We start from the raw sequence: 11,008 nt of genomic DNA, 5'->3' as shown, positions 1-11,008 counted from the left end.
CAATGCTCTAAGCCCGGCCCACTCTCCAGTATTAAATATCTGCCCTCCAAATACATGAAACGTAGGGCCCCTTCCCGAGGCCCCACCTGGGCAGTTTCACTTTCTGTTCTACAGGTTTCATTTCCTGACATCCCCCCCCCCCCCCGCTCCGAGCTGGGGATCCGGACACCTGGGTCCTTTGAGTATTGGGTGGGGGCACCCTCCCTTGAGCCCTAGCTCCCCCGACCCCCCCCATTTCTCTGGCGTCCTAAATCCCCTCCTTTGAGCTCAACCCGCCCCCACGCTGGGCCTGGAGCCAGGTAACACGGACAACAATAGATCCAGGGAGGAAGTGGGGGCGGGGGAGGACTGGTGGGTAAGGGGAGGGGATGTTCACTCAGGACCTTCCCCTCCTAGCTCCAGAAAATTCGAGGTGTCCACGCTCCCGGAATCACTCTCCCTCCCACCGCAGCTCGCCAGTCCAGCCACCACACTGAGGCCGGCGTTCCCTCCCGGCACACCTGGGGCCCTGGCATCCTGCCCGGCTCGGGCTGGGGGTGGAAGGGGGCAGGCAGGAAGCAACGGGCTGCGGGTCTCTGAGTTTCCGGGGGAAACAGCCGGCCCTGCCCCGAGAGGGTTCCAGTCCGCTGCTGAAGGCAGCTCTGAGCTTTTCCGTCGCCATCTCCCTCTCCCGCCCTTCAGTTCCCTGAGTGTGGCTTCTATGGCCTTTACGACAAGATCCTGCTCTTCAAACATGACCCGACGTCTGCCAACCTCCTGCAGCTGGTGCGCTCGGCTGGAGACATCCAGGAGGGCGACCTGGTGGAGGTGGTGCTGTCGGGTGAGAGGCGGTGGCCGGCCTAGGGGCGGAGCCTTGCATGGGGGCGGGGCATAAAACTGGAGGAGGGCGTGGCGTGGAGGATTAGGCTCGGAAACGTGCTTCTTAGAAGTAAGCCAGTGGTTCCAGGCCAGTGGTTCTTGTCCTGTGCTGCCAATGAGAATCACCCGGGGAGCTTTTACAGCCTACAGCTCCTGAATGTGTAAATGTATGGTGGTGCAATCACACTTTGTAATTCATACAGCACCGAGCATGAACGATCCACAACAACATGAACGATTCTCACAAACAGAACGCTGGGAGGGAGAAGCTAGACACTGGACTATATGTTGTATGATTCCACTTATGAAGAACAAAGCCAGATATAATCACTCTGTGGTGTTAGAAGTCAGGAGAGTGGGTGCCTTTGGGGAAGATGGAGACTGGGTGGGCACAGGAGGGGGCTTTTGGGAGACTGGTTTGAACTTCCATTTATCCATCAGGATGCTAGTGATACGTATTCTACAGTTTGAAAATTCACTGAGCTCTGCACTTCTGATGCATGTTCTTTTCTGGACATATGTTATACTTTAATGTAAAGTGAAAAATGTTCTGATGCTCATGCCTCCTCTCACTGAAAAGCAAATTAAAATCAGAGTCTCTGCAAGGTGGGCGACCTGAGACCTGGGCATCAGCATTTTTAAAAGCTCCGCAGGTGGGCTGGCTGGTTAGCTCAGTTGGTTAGAGCTCGGAGTTGATTTACACCAAGGTCAAGGGTTGAATGGATCCCTGTACCAGCCAGTTGCCAAAAATAAAATAAAAGCTCCCCAGGTGATTCTAATGTGCAGCCAGAATCTAGTCCACCCAATCGCCATTCCCATTTTATAGATGGGCAAGCTGTCAGTGCCTTAGACTAGTCTGTAGCCCTTGGTCCTTCACAAGGGTGGGGGATCTGTCTTGTTCGTGGCTGTACTCCCTGGCCCTCCTGCATACTGCAGTGCTCAGTAAAATTTGTTGAATGGATGAATGATGATTAGAAGTTTGGATTTATGCCTTTGGTGACCTCATTCAGGCTTTAAATACCTTCTTATAAGCTGGCCGCTCTTGAATTTTTGTCTTTATCCTTGTCTCTTCCCTAACCTGAGTTTTGTTTATGTAGCTGCCTCCCCAACAATTTTGTTTTTTGTTTTTGTTTTTGGTGGCTCGCCACTATGGGGATATGAACCCTTGACCTTGGTGTTATCAGCACCACGCTCTAACCAAGTGAGTTAACCCGCCAGCTCCCCATCACCTAGTTTTACTTGGCATCTAACGGGCATCTCAGATATGGCCTGTCCAAGATACAACTCTTAATTTCCCCCTTCTAAACCTAGTCTTCCTGCAGTCGTCTCCATCTCGGTAAAGGACATCACCATTCACCCAGGTGCTTGGGCCCCAAACCTTGGAGCTTCCTTGACTCCTCTTTTTCTCTGACTTGCTCACTGGATCCATCAGCAAACCTACTGGTCCTATCTTTAACATACATCTATTTCTTACCACCCCGCTGGTCTAAGCCCTATCACATCTGCCTAGACTACTGCGGAAACATATAAATCAGATCATGACACTTCACTTCTCAGAATCTTCCCATGGCTCCCCAGTACACTTGACATAAAACGCAAACTCCTCAGCATGGCCTCAAGGCCATCTATGATCTGGCCTCTGCCAGTTCCCCAAATTCATCTCTTAATGCTGTCCTTACTTTCTCTGTTCCAACCATGCTTGCCTGGCTTCTTTCCCTTGAACAAGCAAAGCTTCCTCCCACCTCAGGGCCTTTGCACTTACTGTTCTTGCTGCCTGGAATACCCCCTCCTCCAGATTTATGGTCTTCAGAACATTTAGCATAGTCTGAAATTTCCTTGTTTATTTATGTGTTTATATTTCTTGTCTGTCTCCCTATAAGCATGTCAGCTCCCTGAAAGCAGGGTATAAGTCTTTCTTGTTCATAGCTTTATCCCGAATGCATAAACAGTGCTCAGCTCATAGAACAGATTCATCTTTCTGTTGCATAATACTAAGAAAAATGCCTTCATATTAGACTGAAAATTGAGGGAAAAAGATGAATGAGACGTAGTCCAAAATGAAACTGTTTTAAAACAATAGCTAACACTTATTGAGCACTTTCTATGTGTCAGGCACTGTTTTAAGAGTTTCCATACTCTATTCATAAGAGTTTCCATAGGTCTATTCATTGACCTTTAAAAAAGAACCTGTAAGGAGACACTGTTGTGGTGCTAGGCATGCTCTTTCCTAGATGCCTGCACGGCTCATGCCCTTACCTCTTTCAGTCTTTTGCATTAATGTCAAATGCTCAAGGAACATTTCCCAACCACCTATTAAAAATTGTACCTCCATGATAACACTAAGGTCTAGGGTTCGATCCCTATACTGGCCAACCACCAATAAAAAAAAAAAAAATTAAATTTGTACCTCTTGCACCTTCCCTCTTTTCCTGCTTGGCTTTTTTTCTCCTAACCTACTGTATATTTTATTACCTAAAATCTTCAGAGAGGCAGTAAGTATAGTGCCAAGAGGATGAACTCTGGAGCCACACTGGCCTGGATTTGAATCCGCAGAAATTGCTACCTGTGTGACCTTGGGCAAGTTGCTTAACCTATCTGTGCTACAATCTCCTTATCTAGAAAATGGGGATAATAACATGGCGTACCTCACAGGGCTCTTAGGAGGGCTAAATTAGTATTTTAAAGTACTTAGAGCAGTGCCTGGCCCAGAATAACTGCTAGATTGAGTGATTGTTAAGAATACAGTCATCCCTCAGTATCCTCAGGGATTGGTTCCAGGACCCCGGTATCCTCGGATGCTCAAATCCCTATATAAAATGGTGTAGTATTTGCATATAACATACGCACATCCTCCTGTGTACTTTAAGTCATCTATAGGTTACTTATAATACCTAATGCAATGTAAATGCTATATAAATAGTTGTTATACTGTAGTTTTTTTATTTGCGCTATTTTTTATTGTTGTATTGTTATTTTTATTTTTTTCAAATATTTTCAATCCTTGATTGGTTGAATCTGCAGGTGCAGAACCCTCAGATATGGAGGGCTGACTGTACCCATTTTATTTTGTCTGTCTGTCTGACTCGAGGGCAGGCAGAGGTTTTGTCTGTTTTGTTCTATGTGGTGTCCCTAGCACCTAGAACAGTGCTCAATATATATTTGTTGGTTTTCCTTTTTTTTGTGATTGGTTGGTACAGGGATCGAACCCTGGGCCTTGGTGTTATCAGCATCAAGTTCTTAGCAAACTGAGCTAACTGGCCAACCCTAGTTTTCCTTTTTAAAGATGATAAAACTGAGGCACATAGGGTTTTTTGAATCCCCTCTTGACGCTCAGGCCCTATCCCAGAACAATTAGATCAGAAACTATGAGAGTGGGACCCAGGCATCCATACGTTTTTTTGTATTTGGTTAGTTGGTATTTTTAATTAAAAAAATTTTTTTTTCTTATTTTTATTTTTGGTGGCTGGCCTGTTCAGGAATCTGAACCTGTGACCTTTATGTAACCAGCACACTCTCTCCCAAGTGAGCTTACCGGCTAGCCCTAATTTTTAAATTTTTAATTGCGGCAAAATATACTACTCTATAACATAAAATTTACCCTCTTAACCACTTTTTTTTTTTTTTTTTTACTGACCGGCAACGGGATCGCAACCCGCGGTGTTGCGCCTGCACCGCGCTCAGCCAGTGAGTGGGAACCGGTCTCCACATGGGATCTGAACCCGCTCCAGTGCGCCACCGGGCCGGCCCCCTCTTAACCACTTTTTTTTTTTTTTTTTTTTTACTGACCGGCAACGGGATCGCAACCCGCGGTGTTGCGCCTGCACCGCGCTCAGCCAGTGAGTGGGAACCGGTCTCCACATGGGATCTGAACCCTCTCCAGTGCGCCACCGGGCCGGCCCCCTCTTAACCACTTTTAAGTGTATAGTTCAGTAGGGTTAAGTACATTCACACTGTTGTGAAATCAATCCCCAGAACTGTTTTCATCTTGCAAAACTGAAGCTCTCTAGCCATTAAACAGCTCCCCATTTCCCCTCTGCCTCAGCCTCTGGCATAGGCATACAGATGTTTTGCCCAGTGGTAGAGCTGGGATTTGAATCCAGGCAGAGTAATCCAGGTGAGTAAATTAATGAAGGAAGGAAAGATCAAACCTGGCAGATGGGAGGACTGTGAGAAGTCTGGGAACTCGGGGCTGGAACAGCTTTGTCCCGCCTGTCTCAAGCATCTGCCTCTGCCTGCTGCCTGCAGCCTCGGCCACCTTCGAGGACTTCCAGATCCGCCCTCACGCCCTCACCGTGCACTCTTACCGAGCGCCTGCCTTCTGCGACCACTGCGGGGAGATGCTCTTCGGCCTAGTGCGCCAGGGCCTCAAGTGCGACGGTGAGCACCTAAGGGGGTGGAGGCGGGGTCTGGGGCGGGGCTCAGCACCGGGGGCGGAGCCTAGAGGTGGGTCTCGGAGGGCGAGGTCAGGGCCCAGAGGCAGAGCTTGGGGAGGACGAGTGGGACGTGGGCGGGGATCAAATCTGGGGGCGGAGCCTAAGAAATGGAGCTGGGAAGAAGTAGGGGGCCCAGGGGCACGCCTTGGGGGGTAAGACAGGTAGCTATGAGAGGAAGGCGGGGTCTATACCAGTCAAGGATCAAGCAGAGAAACAGAACCAGTAGGAAATAGGTGTTAAGAGATTTGTTGCAAGGAATAGGTTTACAGGATTGTAGAAGCTGGCTAGGCAACTCCGCAGTCTGTGGGGCAGCCTGTCAAGAAGGGCAGGCTGGAACTCTGAAGCACATGCTGACGCTGCTATCCCCAGGAGAATTTCTTCCTTTGGAAGGTGTCAGTTCTGTTCTTTGAACCTTTCTTCTGTTTTTTGGCGGCTGGCCATTCCAGGGATCCAAACCCTTGACCTTGGTGTTATAACACCCCTCTAACCAACTGACCTAATCAGCTAGCCCCTTGAACCTTTCAACTGATTGAATCAGGCCCACCCCGATTATCTAGGATAATCTTCCTCTGTACAGTCAACTTATTATGGACTTCACCCACATCTACAAAATACCTTTGCATCAACACCTAGATTAGTGTTTGAATAACTGGACGCTAGCCTACCCAAGTTGACACACAAAGCTGACTATCAGAGTCTACCCCGTGTCAATGTGGTGCCTGTCTTAATTTGCTAGGGCTGCCATAACAAAATACCACAGATTGGGTGGCTTAAAAGACAGACATTTATTTCTCATAGCTCTGGAGGCTGGAAGTCGTGGATTAATGTTCCAGCTGGGTTTGTTTTTTGGTGAGGCCAGTCTATCTGGCTTGCAGAGGGCCACCATCTGGCTGTATGCTCACATGGCAAATGGAGAGACAGTGATCTCTGGTGTCTCTTCCTTTTGTAAGGACACCAGTCCTATTGGGTAGGTGCCCTGCTCTTTTGGCCTCTTTTAACCTTAATTACCTCCATAAATGCCCCACCTCCAAATATAATCACATTGAGAATTAGAGCTTCAACATATGAATTTTGGGGGGACACAATCATGCATTCCATAACAGTACATACACATCTCCTTAAATCATACTTAAAAACATAGTATTCCTTTAGCCAAGAGTCTCAAGTTTCAGCCCAAGCACCAAGGACTATAGGTCGGCTGTTGCTGTCATTGATGCTTCTGAGGCACAAGCTGAAGCTGCTATCCACAGGGAGAATTTTTTCATCTGGAAAGTGTCAGTTCTGATCAACTCAAGTGTCAGTTGAGAGCAGGCTCCACCCGCAGGTGAAGGCCATACACCCACAGCGGCTATGAGGACACGCAGCAGATGGGGACCATCCATTCTGTGATGATGACCTGTATCTTCGTTGTTTGTTCAGTGTGCCCTGCTATTGGGAGCATATTCTCACATATTCCATTGGCTATCATGTTTAAGACAGAATCCCCAGCTCCGTGGCTGCTATGCTTATATGGAAATCCAAAGTCCTGATATGCTATGTTGCAGCATCCTGTAGCATCAACTAGGCTTGTGTCATGCAGCCCTAAATACACCTGTGGCATTATTTAAGGACTCTAAGGATAATATCAGGCCTGCAGAAACCGATTCAATGCATGCAAATGTGCTATCATCCATAGACCATATCCAACTGTCAATGTCCGGGCATATGTAAACTTCATCATGGTACAACCTTTGTGTCACAAATTCTGGGTTCTCAGCATTTACTTAATTGGCCCAGCGTCACAGATGATGTTCCACATTCATCCATCCTCTCCAAGAGAGGCCAAAATGACTACACCTACTGCCGTTGACAGGAGTTTGACTCTATCTTGTTACTCATACTGGGAGTACTAAATAAGATTCCAAGATTTCATGAAATGTATCTGGGAAACGGCCAAAACTGGGAAATGGATCCTGTATGCAAAGATCATTTGCCATCCTGAAGCTCTTCTTATAGTGCCAACAGTATTCCCCAAGCTTGCCTCTGCAGCTTTACAGCATGCATCCGAGATAGTATCTACCATGAAAAATTATGAAGCTGGAAAGCCTGTAACAGGCAGGCTACCAGAAGGCAGATTTATGAGGCTTTCTGAAAGATGCTCCCAAAGGCTGGAGGAACATCCCTCACTATGGAGTAGAGAGCGATCCTGAAATCATTTGGAATCGCCAGAGACATATTGGAGCAAATATAGAATGCCCAGTAGGAAATGATGAGCTGAGCCCAATTACTCTATGGATGAGGATTTAAAAAAATAAAGAGAATAACAAAGTCATACTTTTGCTTAGTGTGACGCAACTGTCCTGAGTACAATGGAGAACGTGCTAGCTAATCTTTTCCCCAGATGAGGCTGCAAGTCCTCAGGTGATGTCACTTTTCTCCTTCGATATCCTGTATCTTTTTTTTTTTTTTTTGTCCTTTTTGAGACCAGCCGCACCACGCTCAGCCAGTGCGCGCTGCGAGCGCACTTGTCATCCCTATATAGGAGCCGCACCTGCGGCGGGAGCGCTGTTGCGCCCCCAAGCGCCACACCCTCCCGAGTGCGCCCCGGGCCTGCCCGATATCCTGTATCTTTTTTTTTTTTTTTCTCCTTTTGGAGCCCAGCCGCACCACGCTCAGCCAGTGAGCGCTGCGAGCGCACCAGTCATCCCTATATAGGATCCGAACCTGCGGCGGGAGCGCTGTTGCTCCCAAGCGCCACACCCTCCCGAGTGCGCCACGGGCTTGCCCGATATCCTGTATCTTAAATACCATGATGTAAAGTTAACTATTATTAGAATATCTTACGTTAGATGATTAGAGGATAAAAGAGGGAAGAAAACAAAAATGCTTGGCACACACACATTCATAACAAAATAAGGAAGAAACACTCATAACTATTACAGCCCTCATTTGTGCCACTGGTCACATGGTGTAGATACCTTCTTCCACTATCTAATCCCTATTCCCTTGGCCCTCAGCAAGCACTTCGTGCTCATGGTTCTTTGCCTGATGGGGTGACCCAGACTTTTATTCCCAAAGGATCTGGGCCAATAGCAGTTCTGCCTGACTTGGGTTTTTGTAGTTTTCCATCAGCTTTAATCCCTAAGGGATCTTCAGTATTCCAAGTCTACAGAAAAGGAGAAAGGGGCACAGGGTTGGGGGGTGAACAGAGCTGGAGGGGATGATGGTGACTTTTGGTGGGGGAGGGGCATGTGACTGCGGAGAGAAGGTTTCTCTGGGAAAGTTGGGGCTGGGGCAGGGGTACCCAGAGGGCCTCAGAAAAGGGAGGGACAGAACTAGAAGCGAGAGTGGTTTGGGGGAACCAGTGTCTCTAGCGCGGTGGACAGGAGTCTGGGGGAGGACTCAAGGGAGGTGCTGACCATAGAAGGTGGTGCTGGGACAAAGCTATGGAGGTGACCTTGATGTGTCCCTTCTTGGAGCGGGAAGGGGTGGGATGCAGCGCGTGTTGCAGGGTCTGGGGGCAGACCTGGGATGGAGGAGGGGCTACAAGCCAGAACTAGGGGCAGAGTTCTAAGAGAGGAGGGACGGGGCCTGAGGATTGACTCGAGGGGACTGGTGCCTTTTGGAGGGGATTGTGCTGGCGGGTGTAGGGGGCAGAGCCGGGTGGGGGCTGGGTGCAGAGGGCACAGCTTTTCAAGAAGGGGTGAAGGGCCTGGGAGGGGCAGAGGCTATGTCTCTGACTCTGTGGCGCCCCCCATAGGCTGCGGGCTGAACTACCACAAGCGCTGTGCCTTCAGCATCCCCAACAACTGCAGTGGGGCCCGCAAGCGGCGCCTGTCGTCCACGTCTCTGGCCAGTGGCCATTCAGTGCGCCTTGGCACCTCCGAGTCACTGCCCTGCACGGTTGATGAGCTGGTGAGGGACTGCGGAGTGGGGCGGGTTGGTGGGTGGGAGGTCCAGGCATGGGTACGCTGCACTGATGTCCCTTCTACTCTGGCTGACTGATAGAGCCGTAGCACCGCCGAGCTCCTGCCTCGCCGCCCTCCGTCGTCGTCCTCCTCATCTTCTGCCTCATCCTACACCGGCCGTCCCATTGAGCTGGACAAGATGCTGCTATCCAAGGTCAAAGTGCCGCACACCTTCCTCATCCACAGCTACACGCGGCCCACCGTTTGCCAGGCTTGCAAGAAACTCCTCAAGGGCCTCTTCCGCCAGGGCCTGCAGTGCAAAGGTTAGTGGGGTCCCAACTGGGAGGACAGACAGGGTCAGAAACAGCCTCCATCGTCCCGATCTGGGCTCTGGCAGGACCCAAGAATCTCAGTATTCTGATCCTTAAGAGCATAGGGCCTCAGAAGGGGAGTGCTGTGAATCCTGGCGTTCTGGAATCTTTGGTGTTCTGGAATCCTAGAACCTCAGTCTTTAAAACCTTGAAATCCTAGAGCCTTGGAAATCTGGATTCATAAAACACTTACTGTAGAATTCTAAAACTGTGGAACCTGAAAATTCTAGAATCAGAGAACTGTAGAAGCATAGGATTCAAGAATTTCAGAATCATAGAATTCAGCTAAAATAACCACTGAACTTTAGACCATAAATCTTAGAACTACGAAGTTACAGATTTTTAGAACATTAGAATTTTAGAACCATAGGATTTGAGAATAGAAGCCTAGAAGCATCAAATTTGAGAGTCTTAGAAGTCTGGAAATATAAAATCATGGAACCATTGAATCCTAGAATCCTAGAAGTCTGGACTTACAGGATTTTAAAATTTTTTATTAGCATATTCATTGTTACAAATCATACTTATTCTTTATGCCCCTTAACCAACCTCTTCCCTTTCCTACCTCCCAATCACCCCCCCCCCTCTCCCCTCCAATAACCATAGATTTGTTCTCTCCCTCTGATAGATTAACTCTTCCTCTGTAGGTTTGCTGGCTAGATGATCTGTCCAGTGCTGAGACAGGTGTGATCAGGTCCTCTCCTAGTATCATAAATCAGATGCTTCTACTACTCTGGAGTGCGCTTCGTGGAGAGAGAGGACCTTTTTTTTTTTCCTTTGGTCTCTGCTGTTACCTCTCCTTGTGTCAATGAAGTTGAGAGTCTGGCGTGCTATCTGGTTGTGGCTGGGTTTGGCTTCCTTGGCTCTATGCCTCAGGCCTGGTAGGGCCCCGGGATTCTAGAATTTTGAGCTATCAAATTCTAGAATACCAGAAGTCTGAATCCATGAAAACCTAGAACCATTCAATTCTAGAATTCATTAGAACAGTCAGCTTTTAGAGTCTAAGAAGTCTAGAGCTAAAGCATCATAAAGATATCAAATTCTAGATTCTTAGATGTGTAGAAAAAAGAAGAAATACAAAGATACTAAAAAAAGTGTAGAACCCTAGAACCTTGGAATCACCAGATTCTAGAGGCATAGAAGTCTAGAATCACAGAACTGTAGAACTGCCATATTTTAGAGTTTAGATATATAAAATCTTAAAATCACTGACATTAAGCAGTCTTAGAAGTCTAGAATCACAGAATTGTAGAATCATAGATGTGTAAAATTCTAGAAACTTGGACACCAGCCTCTGGAGCCTTAGAAATCTAGAATCATAGAACCTTCAAAAAATTTTCAGTAAACTCTAGAATCTTGATGTATATCACTTGAAAACTTTGAAATCATAGAACTCTAAAACAATGACTCCCAACCAAGGGCATTCTGCTCCCAGGGGATATTTGGCTTGGCAATGGTT

At 47.8% G+C, this 11,008-nt stretch overlaps 1 protein-coding gene across 1 annotated transcript in view; it reads left to right on the top strand.

Annotated features, from left to right (window-relative positions):
• Positions 1 to 11,008, top strand: part of PRKD2 (protein kinase D2) — a 34,690-nt gene that overhangs the window by 2,846 nt on the left and 20,836 nt on the right. The window contains exons 2-5 of the mRNA XM_008575892.1: positions 682 to 820; positions 5,104 to 5,235; positions 9,031 to 9,185; positions 9,279 to 9,501. Of these exons, the coding sequence (XP_008574114.1) occupies positions 682 to 820; positions 5,104 to 5,235; positions 9,031 to 9,185; positions 9,279 to 9,501 (649 nt within the window). The remainder of the gene's footprint in view (positions 1 to 681; positions 821 to 5,103; positions 5,236 to 9,030; positions 9,186 to 9,278; positions 9,502 to 11,008) is intronic.

The sequence above is a fragment of the Galeopterus variegatus genome, unplaced genomic scaffold (genome assembly GCF_000696425.1).
Source record: "Galeopterus variegatus unplaced genomic scaffold, G_variegatus-3.0.2 Scaffold1254, whole genome shotgun sequence".
In the NCBI taxonomy this organism is placed as follows: Eukaryota; Metazoa; Chordata; class Mammalia; order Dermoptera; family Cynocephalidae; genus Galeopterus; species Galeopterus variegatus.
Note: the sequence above shows the minus strand (reverse complement) of the source record. Positions and strands in the feature narration are given on the sequence as shown.